The sequence below is a fragment of the Plectropomus leopardus genome, chromosome 19 (assembly GCF_008729295.1).
Source record: "Plectropomus leopardus isolate mb chromosome 19, YSFRI_Pleo_2.0, whole genome shotgun sequence".
NCBI classification, from domain to species: Eukaryota; Metazoa; Chordata; class Actinopteri; order Perciformes; family Serranidae; genus Plectropomus; species Plectropomus leopardus.
Window position 1 is genome coordinate 8,417,336 of NC_056481.1, and position 16,236 is coordinate 8,433,571.

General features: G+C 39.1%; 1 protein-coding gene across 1 annotated transcript; it reads left to right on the plus strand.

Annotated features, from left to right (window-relative positions):
• The first annotated feature begins 1,705 nt into the window (after nucleotides 1–1,705).
• Nucleotides 1,706–15,925, plus strand: sncgb (synuclein, gamma b (breast cancer-specific protein 1)). The gene is made up of 5 exons (XM_042508031.1): nucleotides 1,706–2,882; nucleotides 8,213–8,254; nucleotides 9,720–9,847; nucleotides 13,679–13,720; nucleotides 14,537–15,925. The coding sequence occupies exons 1-5, from the start codon at nucleotides 2,762–2,764 to the stop codon at nucleotides 14,543–14,545; spliced, it is 342 nt and encodes a 113-aa protein (XP_042363965.1). The 5' UTR covers nucleotides 1,706–2,761; the 3' UTR covers nucleotides 14,546–15,925.
• The last annotated feature ends 311 nt before the right edge of the window (nucleotides 15,926–16,236 follow it).

Below are 16,236 nucleotides of genomic sequence, written 5' to 3' on the forward strand. Positions count from 1 at the left end.
TTAAATTTTCCAAAAAAATAAAGGAAACATAATTTCAAGGATTTTTTTTAAGTCTGTGAGAAAAATGTCAGCACATCCAAGAGATGGCAAAAAAAATAATAAAGTAAGACCCAGGCTGTGACTGATTAACTGATTAAAAAAGCTCATTTTAAATTTTAGAGATATAATTCAAAATAAAAACTTGAAAAATCTAATTGAATACGGCATGAATAAGGCCTGAACATAAGAGATAATCCCAAAATATTGTCAAAATTAAAAAGAAGCCCCATGAAGTATTTCTGATTGTTAATTTAAAAAAAAAATGCATAGGCCTGAAACAGACAGGAAATACTCTGTTCAGAATCCAACAAAATTGCTCGCTTTACACAAACTTCAGTTGTGACGTTCACTTGTTGGGTTAATTATACAGTTTATAAATTGCTTTGTGTAATTATTCTTATGCATTGAATATAATATGAAATGAAATTATAACTGGGGTATATACTGTGTCATTCACTCTCAGAAGGTAGAAAGCTTACAATCATCAGACTGCACTACGCGTTTACGGGACCCCTAAACGCTCCTGCTGGTTATGCAAACTTGTCCATTTTATACAATGTCTGTCAGCTGGTAACAAATGATCTCTCGTTACAGTTAAGCCCAAATATAAAATGTGTGTCTGAAAACATTTGAGGTGAGAAACATGCAACTCTGTAATAGATCTGTTTATATTTTATCAGCGCTGCTTGGTTTTACTATTGGAACTCAGTTTTTTCAGCCTGTGTTTTCACTAGACAGGAAGCATTGTGATGTTCACAGACTCTCGCTTCACAGCTAAACAGGGCCCTAAAATATGTTTTGGAAAACATTTTGGAAGAGAAATCGGCAACACGGAAACAGAATCTTGGTTTATATTTGATCAGCACTGCTTAGTTTTAGTGTTTGAATTATTTGGCGTGTGTGTGTGTGTTTGTGTGTGGCTGTTACAGCTAAACATGGCACTAAAATGTGTTTCTAAAAAGGAGCAATCATGCAGTAACAGAATCTCACATATGACATTTTGTCTGCACTGCTTAGTTTTACAGTTTGATCTTTTTTTTGAGGGCATCCACTTCTTGTTAAATGGTGCACTAAAATCCATTTTGTGAAAGAAATTTACTCAAGAAATAGGCAGTGCAGTAGCATTATCTTTAGTTCTTTATATTTTTATTTTATCAGCTCTGCTTGGTTTAATCTCAGTTGTTTTAGCCTTCATTTTCTGTATGCAGGAAACAGTATTGGTTTAAATTCAATCAGCGCCGTCAGTTTTACCTTTGGATTTGAGTTTGGTCTGACTGCGTCTTAAATCACGTCTATACTCTGTGTCTGCAATACGAAAAGTACAGCTTGTAGTTTGAGCAACAGTCGGAGAGCACGCAAAACTCAGCAGAATTACACTTTTTGCGTCAGCTGGCAGCATTTTACCGGAAGAGAAGCAGGAGATCTTGGCTCTGGTCAGAAGGAGGGAAGTTTACCGCAGTTCAGTGACACATACCACCTGCACTGTGATATAAAGCTGGTTAGAAATCTGCAAATAATCCCTGAAGTTATCTTGTAAATGCTTGAATAGTCCTTTACACGAGAACCATCGTGTAAAGGACTAGTCATAATGCTGTGTCATGATGTTGTATATGTTGAGGCCACCAGAGAGCAGTGTGATTCTGGACAGCAAGACTGAAAGTAGGAGCCGTCCCCTCTGCAAACTGCATCGTTCCAAATATATCACTTTGCTCCCTTCGCCTTTATTTTATCACCTATCGAATAGGCAGGATGCAATATGAGACGTAGAGTTGCGGTGTTTTGGGTTTTTTTAGCTCACATTTAAATTACTTACCTTCTCCGGGATTAAAAATTATGTAAGAATACACAAACACATGACACAAACACAGCTGTTGTCATATCAGTAGTATCCACAGGATTGCAGCTCTGCTGAGTTGGCATGTCTGGTAGAAACGAGGAGGAGAAGGAGAAGGAGGAGGAGGAGGCGAATGGAGGCAGTTGTGACTCATTCAGGTGGAGATGACAAAGCATTTTCTCCCCTCACAAGAATACGAATGGCTGCAGCAGGTGCTCTTTTTTCTCTTTTTATTCAGTTAGAGTGCATAAACAGCTGGGTACTCAACATGAGGAGCACTCCATATCCGATTAAAAAAAAAAAAGATAAAAAAAAAAAGACTGAATCATATTTTTGGGACTAGCTGTGTGATTCCAGATTACACTACAAAATCTCACCAGACATATGATGTGGGGGGAAAAAAACAATCCTCTTTGCATCCTGCACTGAAGCTCTGCTGGTTATGTAACAGCGCTCACAAGCTCAGCATCTAGAAAGGTGTGTCCACAGCAATGTGCCAATCAAAATACGCTAACGGCAAGCCGGAGGATCACCAGGAGAAAGATGGATGACGGGTGGAGGTGTGGCTGAGGCGCGGGATTGCAGCATGACTTGAAAATGCTGCAGCATCCGCCCCCCCCCCCCCCCCCCTCCTTCTCTCCATCTTGTGCATACCAGCTGCTTCTCCCCCCCTCTGTCTCTCAGTCTGCGTGCTGTAGCCCTGCTGTGCGGTCCTCTCAGCCCGTCTTGTTGTAGCACCAAAAGGGAGGAGGAGCCACCGGCGCGCACACTCAAACAGACGCTCTCACATCATCTCCTCTGCACGCTCACTGTAAGCACCAGCAAACCAGCCAGCCAGCCAGCCAGGCCCGTTTGGAGCAGGGGAGCCCAGCCGTCTCGTCGCCCAAGATGGATGTACTGATGAAGGGGTTCTCCATGGCCAAGGAGGGGGTGGTGGCCGCCGCCGAGAAGACCAAAGCCGGCATGGAGGAGGCAGCAGCCAAAACCAAGGAAGGGGTGATGTATGTAGGTACGTAGCGCATCTTATGTCTAAAGCTTTAAAAAAAAAAACAAAAGAAAGAAAGTGGGTAAGTTTGGGTGAGATGTACTCATATTTGACGTGTGTGGTTGCATCATGTTTTTTTTGAGGTGGGGTCCCGTGGGTGTCCATGTCTGGGACACTTGTGAGAAGCGACAGGAGGAAAGGGAGGAGGAGGAGGAGGAGAAGGAGGGGGAGAGCACATACTGCTGCAGGACTGGTGCAGGGCAGAGGGTGGGGGTCTGAGAGAGAGACGGATGGACGGGATGGAGAGGGGGATGAGAAAGTTAATGGAGAGTAGATGGAGGACTGGTTTGTCTTTTTTGGGGGAGGGAAAAGAATAAAAGAGAGAGGAGAAAAAAGAGGAGTTGTGCAGGATGTTGGGATGGCACCGCCTCAAGCTTTTATCAGCTGTTTTATTCACTTTAAATGGTTTGTGGGGCAGGATGTTCGGTGATGGACTCGCTCCCCAGAGACTCCGTTTATCTGTCTTTTTTAAAAATTTACAGGCTAAAGTTGACCCACATTTGACAGGCTGCTGTGCATTTTTGAGGTCCATCTTAAGATAAATGCATAAAATCACAGCAAAGATGCAAATTTAGGTTTAAAAAAATGCTTCAGTAGCTTTAAATGGTGTCCCGAAATCAAGCAGCAAATGCGTCACATCTCAAGGTTACCCCGAGTGCCAGGCTTTGAGGCCGCGTGAGAGGGGAGGGGCATTGTAAAAGTAGGAGAGGGTGGGTGAGGAGTTAGTGGCGTGGAAGTCTTCATCGTCCGCAGTCTGTCCCTTCAGACTGACCGTCACACTGCAGCTTCAAAAATCTTTATCACGATGATGGGGGAAAAAATGGTATGTGTACACGAGTCCCGAGCTGAAAAAGTGGGGAGGGAGGTGAGACGGGGCAAGGATCACTTGAGCACTGCAGCAATTTGCTCTCATTCCCCCCACCCCCCCATCCTCACCCCATCCCGATGCGAGAACGTGTGTGTGTGCGTTGCAGCAGCAGGATTTGCCCGACAGTGTGTGCTGCTTTGATGACTAACCACCTTCCTCCCCCTCAGCTCTTGAAACACCCCCCTCCACCACCACTAACCCATCCCGGGGAAGGATGGAGGGATGCAGGGGGGAGAGAGAAGAGGGAGGGGTGTTATGTCAGAAAAAGCTCTGAGCTGCTGGTCCCGTGGCTCCTGTGTGAGCAGATGGCAGAAAGCGAGTTGACATGTAGGGATGGAGGGATGATGGAGGTGGAAAAATGAAACCTGGATGTTCCAGAGAGTGCAGGTTGGTGACGAGCTCAGGTAGGGAGGAGAGGGCGGGGTGTCGGAGAGATGGGGAGGAAAGAAAAAGGGACAGGCGGATCAGGGGGGGGGGGGGGTGTGATCGCTGAAGTGAGGAGGGTCGATGGCGCCGATAAACCACTGTAACTGCCTGCAGCACAGTGCATACGTCAGCATGAGTGTGGGTACACAGTAACAAGGTCTGAACGCCTGCTTTTACAGACAGGCCAAACCCGGATAGACAGCTGGATGCAAGGGCACAGATTTTGTTTCAACACACATACGAAATATTAAACATAAAACACTTAATTTTGGTAAATTTATGCACCAGTTTGTGCATGTCCTGCATCAGTTATTAATTTTGCGTTTCTGTTGTGGAGGACAAATGCACATTGTGTAGCTTTTGAATTAGACGTGTCCCTGATGCTGTCCCCTCACCCCAAATATACGACTATGGCTGATTTGAAACACTTAATTCTGGTAAATTTTTACATGACAATTTGTGCCTTTTCTGCAAAAATTTAATTTGTCAAAGTAAAAGTCTTCTGCTACTTCTTGTTTTTATTTTTGTAGCTATTGAGCCCCACCCTCCTGTTTTCATTGTGGGGGACATATGCACATTAAGTATTGAGGGGGACATGTCCCCTGCACCAAACCCTCAAAAATCTGCGCCTATGGCTGGCATCAAACACTTAAAGTCCTGCATTTTGGTAAATTCTTTAAATTTGTGCTTTTTTGGCAAAAATTGAATTTGTCAAAATTTGTCAAATTTTTTGTTATTGTTGGGGACAAATGCATAAGTTGTAAATTATTGGAGGAGGGTTGTCCCCTGTGCTTCACCCCATAAATTTAGTTTTTAAGACCTGTGCTACTTAAACCCTCTGAAACCTGAGCAAATTGGCTTTCTTTAAAAAAAAAAAAAATGGGAAGATGAGATGCCAATAAGCAACCGAAGAAGAAATTACCCAAAAATTTGCAAGAAATTTTGTAAAAGTTACAAAATCTTCTCCCCTTAAAATTGGCAAAAAGACAAAAACAATTTAAAAAAAACACAAAAACAAACAAGGAAATGACTTGGAAAAAGTGCTTTAAAATAATAGTGGTTCTGAAAAATAATGTTAAATATGTAATTATAATTATAAATATGGTTTCCCGGAAATTTTTCCCTTGCTTTAAAAAAAAAATTAAAATGATGTATATATATATATATAATTTTTTTTTTTTTCTAAATCTACAAAATCTCAATGTTGATGAATGTCGATGCAGGTTTCAAAGGGTTTTTATTCTGGGGACAAAAGCACATTAAATGTTGAAGGACTAGTGTCTCCTGTGTCCTCCCAAAATCTACACCTATGGCTGGACATGCTCTTGGATTAAATTTTTTTAAAAATCACTGAAAACAAGCTGCCACAAAATAACTCCAGAATGTTATATTTAATAATAAATAATAATAATAATAATAACAATAATAATAATAATAATAATAATTTATTTAAATTTTAAGAAATTATTTGACATAGTGACTCTAGAGTCACTGATCACAATATAGAAGAAATAGAAATGTAATAAAATACAGAGAGCTAAAAATGCAAAACAAAACAAAATATGAAAATAAGTAATGATAATTGGAACATATATGCAAGTTCATATGAAAAAGTGTAGTTACCAATAACTAATATATTTAATTCAGAGGATGCTTTGGGTAGCATGGGACGTGACAATGGGTAGCATAAACATGCATACACACATGCAGGCATAGCACATGCGAGTGTGCATCCATGTGCAAAATGCTTAATTACTTTATGCTTTATTTTAACATTTTTATATTGAAATGTAGCATAATGTTGTTTTTATCTATGCATTTACATTATAGCTATTTTATTTCCTGTGTACTGGTAATCAGGGCTGGTTGATTAGGATGAGAGTGCTGTAATCTGATTTATGAATGAATAATAGTCTCAAAAATAAGATTTTTCTTACCAGAACTCATCAATAATACAAAAGAAAAAATCTCCTAGCTGCAGATTTTCTGCACTAATATTAAAATATTGCTAAGAGGGATTTGTGCTTTTGCAGTACTGCTATTTATAGTGTCGGCACTGATTTTGTTCATAACTTGTTCATAACCTGTACATCCCATTTTCATTATTATGGGCATAGTTTTTTTTTTTTTTTTTATTCATGAGTTTATAGAGGTCTTTGCACCAGTCTCAGCTTATTATCTGTCTTGCGCATGTGAATATCTCAGTGCATATATTACATCTTTACGTCACCATTGATAGGATCTTTCTTAAAATCCAGGACATGTCTGAGCTTTTATCTCGCTTGGACTGCTAAAGCAAAAAATCACCTGGAAAACCTGACCGAAGCGCCATATTTGCACATTATTTAATATTAATTAATAATATTATTTAATGCACATTATATAATAGGAAAAAGCATACACACACTATAATCCGTGCAATCTTCATTTATTGAGGCAAGCGTTGGATAGGGATTGTCATTTAGTATGAGGATTATTTTAAAAACCAGCTTTCTTGCTATGGTTATATCCTCAGCAGTGTCCTGTGCATCACCTGGAACCACATCTGCCCAAATTAAATTTCCACCTTCATGGATACAGTGTGTTCTGTATGACTGTGACACACACGCTCACATTCAGGTATTCAAAGTGACACTATGGTGGCTCCCTCTGTTGACTGGGAGAAAGAAGCTGTGTCATTTGCCGTGTGTGTGTGTGTGTGTGTGTGTTGTGTGTGTGTGTGTGTGTGTGTGTGCGTGTGCGTGCGTGTGCGTGCGTGCGTGCGTGCGTGTGTGTGTGTGTGTGTGTGTGTGTGTGTGTGTGTGTGTCTGTTGGGCTGTACTGCAGTACTGCTCAGTACTCAGGCACGTGGCACATGTAGCACAGGGAGCGTGCAGAGAGATGGAGAGAAGCAGGAGTTGGAGAGAGAGAAAGACATGGAGAGGACGGGTGGATGCCGTTAATGGCAGCATCTGTGTAAAAGAGGAAGCAGTCAGTGTGCACGAAATCATGTCATTCTGTAGATTTATTCTCCCTTTCCTCCCTTAGTTTGTACCTTCCTCCCTTTATTTCCTTTCATCTCTTAGAGCAGATATTTCCCTCCTTCCATCCCTCACTCTGGCAGATTATATAACCACAATTTAATCTGCTCGGGATCATGCTATAATGAGCACAGTGCTGGGGAGCAGAGAGGTGCTGCTGTTCACAGGATGATTTCCAATATTTTCATAAAACACAGCTTAGCTTTATATAGAGAGAGTGATAAATAGATAACCGAAAATTCAGACAAAAAAGGAGCAGGCTGACTTTTTAAAAAGATCAGGGAAAGGCATCAGTCATGCTGAAAGGATACTCAGTCTTTAAAGGAGCAGCGTGGCAGATTTAGGGGGATTTAGTGGCATCTAGAGGTGAAGATTGTAGGTTGCAACCAGCTGCACGCTGCTCCTTTAAATGTATTTTTTTGAAAGAGCGATGGATACTCCTGACCCGACACCTTCAGGAAAGATGAGTCAGAGTATTGCGGAGTAACAGCAGCTAAGAAATGTTACGAAAGTGAGGATAAATGTGGTGGTACTCCATGATATTTCCACGACTTTGTGACAACTAAAATGTACATAAATGCATAGAACTTGTTTTTCAAATTAAAAGTACAATCAATGGATGAAAACTGTGCACGTCACATGAATATCATTTTTACAAATTATCTTCTTAGTACTAAAAGGTGAATAAATACATGTATTAGGTGTAAGGGTTACCATTTGATTTATTTATGAATAGGAAAAAATGAATTTATCATGCTCATATCCTAATCATCCGTCACTGATTAAAAGATAAAAAAAATCTATAAAATAAATCAAAATAATTGTAAATGAACAAAACTAACGAAAATGTGCAGCATATCCATTCAACGAAAGGTATTAATAAACATTGGGATTGTGAATGGTAATTTTCTATTAAATTACGAAACATTGCTGAATTGTAATTTGTATTAATTTATTTGTAATCTCTCTCTGATCCTCAGGCAGTAAAACAAAGGAAGGAGTTGTGTCATCAGTAAACACAGGTAAGAAAAGCTCTAGCACTTTTTTATTTTATTTTAGTTTCTTTTTTTAATCATCTGTTTGCCCTGTTTGTGACCTTTGGTGCTCCAGCCACATAAACTTCTATGCAAACCTTAACTGGGGAAATAAAAACATCTGGGAGCGTTTTCTCTCATTTTCCTGATCTCACAGGTGTTTGCTGACTTTGAGAGGGACAAAACCAATGTCTGAATAAATTCAGTTATTTCCATAGCTAAATCGTGCAGCTGTAGTGAAATTTGTTTACAACCTAAAGTGTCGCCAACATTGCATGAGGGGCCCATGTGGGTAGTAAATGGGCTGAAAAATGGATCCTAAACAGGACTTTCCACAGGCTCCATACTTGCGTCATGCTAATTGCCCACATAGGTGGGCATCTTATCAAGGGCCCACACGGGTTATCTACCCGTGTGGGCGATATGCATGGAGCCAATATGAAATCCGTAGATAATCCCATATAGGGCCCATTTTTCAGCCCATTTACTACCCACATATAAATCTTGGCTGAGTTTTTATTTCTGGCAGTTCCATTTTGGCTTCAAAAATCCTAAAAATTGTGGGTTTTTTGTTTGCCATAGAGCTTTTTTTTTCTACTATAATCCAAAATGAAGAAATCCAAAGACTTTTTGACAAGGAAACCAGGGAGATGCTAACCCCTTTAGACCTGAGTAAACTGGCCTGATTTCTTTCCAAAAACATGGGAAGGAGGCAATGAGCAAACAATGAAGACATGACCCAGAATTTAGCAAGAAAATAGTGAAAAACAAGAAAATTACCTAAAAATTTGTTTAAAAAATGGTAAAAAGGGAAAAGACCTACAGACCTATTTAAAAATTTGAATAATTCTCTAAATAAATTTTGAAAATACAGCAATAATACTTGGCTGTAAATATAGTTTCAACCTGTTTTTTCTTTCTTTTTTCCCTAGACGTCTCCCCTAGCTTATTTTTTTAAATATTTTTTTTAAATCTACTGATTTATTGCAATTATCGGAGCATTTCTTGTCAAGTTGCTCATTTCCTTTTCCACGTTTTTAAAAGATTGAATCCATTTGCTCATGTTTCAAAGGTTTAAAGACTTAAAGATGTCTGAAAGCAGCACAATAAAAGTGATGTTGCTTCATGTTTTAAGGGGCTAACTTCTGTGTTGGTTTTCAGAAAAACTTCATGTGATGTGAAAAGATCTGGGTGATTTTATACCTGGGAAGATCAGTCTTTTTAGCATCTTGAGCAACTTTGAACATAATGAACATGGCTCCGCCTCAAATGCTGTATCCAGTTCTCTTAGTACATCTCTGTTAAAGAGCAGCAGCCTCAAACACAGCGGAGCTACTGACACCACAAATATTAGTCACAAATAGGCAAATATATGTGTTGTGTTTGAGTTTTTCAGTGATCATAATTTGAGTGTGTTTTAGTTTCTCTAACCGTCCCACACTCTGCATTTCAGTGGCCAGCAGGACTGTGGACCAGGCCAACATCGTTGGAGACGCAACGGTTGCCGGGGCCAACGAAGTGTCACAGGCAACTGTGGAGGGGGTAGAGAACGTCGCCGCGTCGACCGGGCTGGTCAACCAGGTCAGTACCCACGGTAACACTGAGTTACAGCGGAGACTTCCACAGAAACATGTCAGTGTGCCGCACCATGAAAATATCTGAGCTATGATTAATGTCTTAAACAGGATCAGACAGACTCGCAGGTCCAGACTCGAGTGTATCTCTGCCTGATACAGTGGTCTTTTATAGACGGCTGGTCTGAGGTCAGCCGCTAGATAGAGCTGTTTCACCATATTTAACACATCAGAGACCTGCAGCGTGTTTAAGGAAATCTAATTTCCTGTTCTTCCTTTTAACAAAATGATGCCCCAGAGCAATTCTTTTAGTGAAATTACCTGCTCCTATTCATTAGAACGCACTTTGTCCATTTATTTACAATTATTATTGATAAATAGACTAGAGCTGCAGTCAATATCAGTTAATCCTCCGATGTCTTTTGATTCATTGAGTACTTTACTAGCCTGAGATCGCTGCTTTGGATCGCCAGTTTCGCAGGGGGTTGTGAGGCCTTCTTGATTTTAAGGGGTGTAAGAAAAAAAGAATGAATAAATAAAGATCTGACTAAATAAATAAATAGATATTAGCAAACTAATAGAGATTTTTTTATGTTTAAAGGGAGAAAAAAACACAGAATTTAGCAAAAATGAATTGTGTATTATTGTTTAAAATTTAAAAACAAACAAAAAAAACCCATAAGATTGTATGAAACAAATCCTAATAATATCAGGAATGATCTCTGATCTGATCTCTTGCAGGAAATGTTTTGCCGAAAATTTACTCAAATTTCTTGTGTTACACAAACTGGGGGTTGATTTTACAGTTTATCATTTGTTCTGGGCTGTTATTGTTATGCATTGAATGTTTAAAAAAATCCATAAAATAAGTCATTTAGTCGGGGGCTATCGCTTTATTCAATGATGAAAAGGGGCCCCCCTAAGGAAAAACCAAGTTTCCCAAAAACATGGGAAAAACGCAATGAGCCTTTTTATAATATAAATAATATAGTTATTATTTATAATTATCATAATGCATTTTTAAAACTATGTTACAGGATTATCATTTTAAGCATGTTTTCCAGGTCATTTCCTTTTTTTTTCTTTTAATTTTAATTATAGCTTTCTCTTCCCTGTTTTTTTTTTTGGGTCATTTTTTCTGTCTAAGCTCATTTCCTTCTTTTCATATTTTTGAAAGAAATCAGGCAAATTTGCGCAGATTTCAAAAGCTTAATTGATCCTCAGCGTTATTTACATTTATTCACTAGTTATTTGTTTCAGCACTAAAACGACCAACATGAACACGAGGATGCAAACCTGTTTTTCCACTGTATTAGTAACCATGTACTGTTTCTAACCTGGACTCCAAATATACCATATCCATCGAAGCTCAAATGTTATTTAAGCATTTTTTTTCTTTCCGTTTATTTTGTGACTCCCCACACTGTTGGCCCTCATGTGCTCTTAATGTTTTGTTTTTTTGTCAGATGTTAGATGACCTTCCATCTAACCTTTGTGTCTTTCATGCATGTCCTTGTAATAGTTTTGTGTCTTGTGAGTCTATGTTGTAACTCGATGGCAGTGCTTGTGTGTTGTGTGTTGTTCCGTGTCGCTGTTGTTCTCACCTTTTGTTGTTTATGTTGTGTGTCTCATCTGTGTTTCCCTGATAGGAGGAGCCTGTATACGAGGTGCATACTGGACAGAGCAGTGTGGGGTCATAGGTCATGCTGGGGTGAAGTAGAGACAAGGGCTGCGGTCGAATAGTTTTTTTTTTTTTTTTTTTTTTTTGGCTTTGTAAGGTTTCTAACTGAGTGAAATGACCCAGAAGTAGCAGTTAGACAGAGCCGGCTCTACAAACCGTAAAGCCTCGGTCAGAGATAACAGGTACCAAGAAGAAGGTTGTCACCTGTCTCTGTTAACTCAGGCTCTCTGCTGCATTGTTTGTCTCTTAAAAGTGATTCATTTGCGTCGGAAAATACTTCAGAAAAGGGCCACACGCCTTTTGGATTTTACAAATTGAGTAGCGTATCAATGTGATTCATTTTTAATCACTTTTCTTGGCTCCGGTTAAGTTATATGAAAATAAAACCACCATGACTCAAATGTTTGGCACAGAAAGAGTCATAATTGACCTTGTCAAGGTTTCATGTCAACAGTTTTACAGACGTCTGTGGAGAAAATGCCTTCTAGGTGGGAAAAATTTGCAGCAAGGCTGAGCTCACTTAAACTACACTACAGTGCCCCCAGTGCTGTAATTTTTCATCAATTGATTTAACCTTAAAAAACAAAAACTATGGGCCAGTTATCTAAGATGCACTGTTTGTAGTCCATCTTCATAGTTTTGTAGTTTCATCCACGTCCATAACATCCGCCGTCCTGTGATGATGTAGTTTATGTAGTTTAGCGTAAATGCGGATGTCTTCTCTTTAAGCCTCTTTGAATTTTTTTCACATCTTTCCCTGACCTCATTATTTTTCCATCAAGGAAAAGTATTATGGTAAAGAAACAGGACATCAAATGTTCTTTTTTTTATTCTCTCTTTACTTTTATTGTTTTTACTATTTGACCGCAGCCTCATAGAGGATACTCTGCATGCTTCATGCACAAAGTTACCAGTTTATTAGTTAACGCCTGCAAAACGAATCCAGTAAACCTGCAATAAATGTGACTTTTCTTGCAGAATGTTTCACAGTATGATTGACTGCAGGGCTGCTGTGCTGCACTACATTAAATGGCACGAGTGTGCCAAATAAACTGGTAACTTGGTGTATTTTAGCTGACAGCCCACAACAGACTAAGTGAGCGTCAACAGGGTAAGAAGAAACAGAAGCTGCTGTGTTGCTTCCTAAATTGAAATGGACTAATTCCTGCAGTATTTTTTAAAATTTGACCGCAAATAAGAGACATATGGATTTTAATTTAACAGCAACTCAGTACTCAATATTTGTTAAAAAAAAACTGAATTCATAGCCCTGAAATATTTTTCTTTGAAAACCATGTATCTACATTTGATTATTCTGAATTCAAAATTTTTCATCCAGATGTTTTTTAATCTGACTTTTTTTTTGTTTTGTGTTTGAAATTCTGAAACCTGAATTTGTGAACATAAAAAAAATATCTATCTATCTTTTTTAAATGTAGCTTTTTTTTTAAATTTTCAAATCCAGCAGATAAATTCAAAATACATTGTTTTTCAAAGTAAATTATTTTATTGCTATGAATTCAGCGGCGTTTAAATTTCAATATTACGTGTCCAGTTGCTGCTAAAGATACAAATATTTATGTCTCTTATTTGCTTACATATAAAAGTGCCTCCATGGACTGTATAACAGCATAAAACAATGTCCTTTTGCGCAGCTTCCGACTCTGAATTTTCCTCTGACGTCTCAGACACTCACTTATTTGTGAGGTTTAGGCAACAATAATACTAAAACTCTTCATTTCTAACCATGTAGCTCCCCCGAGTAGCATTAAGTGACGTATGAGCTCTCAACCACATCTCCAGCACGTTAGATAAGACAGCAAATATATTCATGGCATGCATCAAAATATCGTCATGCACTGCTCAGGGTGAACGAGGCCTGTGCAACTGGAGCCCCTTTACATGCTGTAAAGCTCTAATCAACTAACTGAACCCCCTGGGAAGTCTGGAGCATGATGATAATAAGGGCGAAGTCATTCCTACAGCATGTTTTTTTTAGTCTGAACTGCTTTGTGATATCAAAACTGAAGGAAAACGAAAGCTAGATGGCAGTTAGTGCTCGAGGCCCCTCCGCCCTGCCATCACCTTATTCTTTCATCATCGCTATTCCACCTTTTTTAACGTGCCTAATTTCATTGTTCTTGTTTTCTCCTGTAGGGAGAATATGGAGGAATGGAACAGGGTGGGGAAGGAGGAGAGGTAAGAAAGCAGGTTTAGCCTGCTGCTGGCATTAAAGCAGAGCAGATCATTTCTAAGCAGCAGCTCATCAAAACAAATCATGTGTGACACTTTTGGCTGAGAGCAACAATAACGTAAATGTTTCTCAGGGGTGGAGAGAAACTATAAACAATATTTGTTTTGCGGGAGTGCTAATGTTCAAAAGCCTCTGAGATTGTTGCACATTAAAAATGCGATAAAGTGCAAATAAAACCAAACTGTAGTGCAAAAGCCTATATGAAACTTGGTGCAAAAAGCCCCAAGAAATAATCTTAAAAAATATATTAAAATAAAACGACAACACTGTAGAAGGCTGAATCATTGTTCTGTTACTTTAATTTTGGGGTATGTCTATGTACTTGCTGTACCAAGGGCTTCTCGGATCAGATTTGTGCTGTATTTCAAAAAAGAACAACTGAGACTCTTCAAATATATTCTAGTATTGCGTTTCTCCATGATTATTGTGGGATTATTGTGACCTGTAGTGCCTGATTTTATGGCAGCTTTCGTAATCGTAGCAATGCAGGTTGCAATGTTTAGGCTTTTATTAATAATGATTTATGAAAATTTTTTACATCAATAAATGAAAATATATCAATGTAAAAAGACAGACATGCCCACTTTAAGCTAGTCGCATATTTTTCAAGACAATCTGGCAAGAAATGCTTTATCTTGTCAATAGAAATTTAAAAACTCGTGACAAACTCGTTGAAATTCTACATATAGTAGTGATTTTAAACGTTAATTGTTAATATTTCTATATGACATTTTTCTCCCTCCCTTCTTTCTCTTTTCCAGGGGTATTAGTCTTCTTCAGGATCTTCCCTCCCATGCTCTCCGGCGGCCCCTCGCTCCCCTTGCCTCGCTGTACCAGACTTCAGATGTTCAACATATTTTTTTGTGACTTTACAGAACCAAAATCAACTGAAACAGACTCTTCCGGATGCCGCACCCCAGCCCCTATCCCCCCTCTGGTTTTCTGCAGCCTGTAGCTTTTCCTCCACCGCCCGTCTTCCCTCGCCTCACCCGTGTGTTAGTGTCGTCCTGATATGAACCCTGGTGTTGTTACAGCTCCCCCCACCCATGCCTACCAACAGATAGGGAAACCTCGCACACAAACACACGTACACATGCACACAAAAAAGAGACACACCTCGATTTGACACATGCATGAGACACGCACATACAGTACATGTACATGCCAGCACAGCCGCACACACTGGGCAAACCTGTTGATTTAAGGGTGTGTATGCAGTTAAGACTCTTCATTCCTCAACAATGAATGAGTGACTGAGGCAAGGTGTGAAAGGGTGTGTGATCTGCTGTTTGTGTTCCTGTGAGTCCATGTTAGCTTGTATATGTGTGTGTGCATGTGTAGCTGCTGGCGTGTATAATAAATCTCCAGAGGCTTTAGCAGGGAATCGTGCATTGAGGACAGATATCCTTCTGTTTTTGTGTGCAGTAGTTAGGTAGTTAGCTACAGTAGACTGCATGAACAGATGTGTAGAATGACTTGTCTCGTGTCGTAACTATAGAGTAGCAGCTGTTCTGTGTAGCTTTGTATGGCTTCGTGTCTGTTTGGCCTTTTAGAAACAGGGTTATTAACCAGGAAGCAATACACAACACAAATTTATCTCAGCTGTTAGAGCAGAAACTGTTCATGTGATGCATGACAAAACAAGAGTAAGTTGTTTAGTTTCATTTTTTTCACACTTTTGTCTGTATTGTTAAATATTTGTGGCTAAAAAAGTTAAATTGAGACAATTAGGTTTAGTTATTTGAGGGTACGGTCACACATGAGCAAAATTAACACCAGCGAGTATTCGCCTCCTGTTAACCTTCATTCAGTTCAAGCAGAGAGGCGAATAAAACATTTGCCTCCAGTGGCAGATCAAATTTGCATTTTCACAGCTTTGAACTTTGACTGATGTAGTTGCAGCCAACAGCAAAGTCAGGTAAAATGTGACAAATAAGGTTTTCATAATAAAAAGGTTTTTTTTCGTAGGCTCTTTAAATATCAGCAGCCAATCACCAAACATGTTATTGCATTGTTACTAAAATCGTACTTCACATGTAACAATCATTTTGCTTGAAAACTAGCAAAGCAAAGAGAAAGAAATCACTGGACTTGTGAGGTTGATTTTCTCTTTTTGTTAATAAGAGTATCGTAACTAAAACAAGAGTACAACAGCAAAAATGGTTGTAGGATGATGTATCACTTTAATTTTCATGGGGAAGGGTTTTGAGTGAGGACAGGTAAAATGGGACAAAAAAGTTAAAATGGGAAGGCTTAAATGGGAATTCTTTTAAAGGTGAAACCAGCATGTTTTTACCAGGTGCCATAACTTATGCTATAGTGTGCCACCCTGTTATATTACAGATATATTTAGTATTTTTGTAAACACAATAAAGACGATGCAGTGAGTCCATGTCAGCCACTGAATTAGTCTGCAAATCCATTGCAAAAATGAAAAAAAATGACACCGAGGAAACAGGCA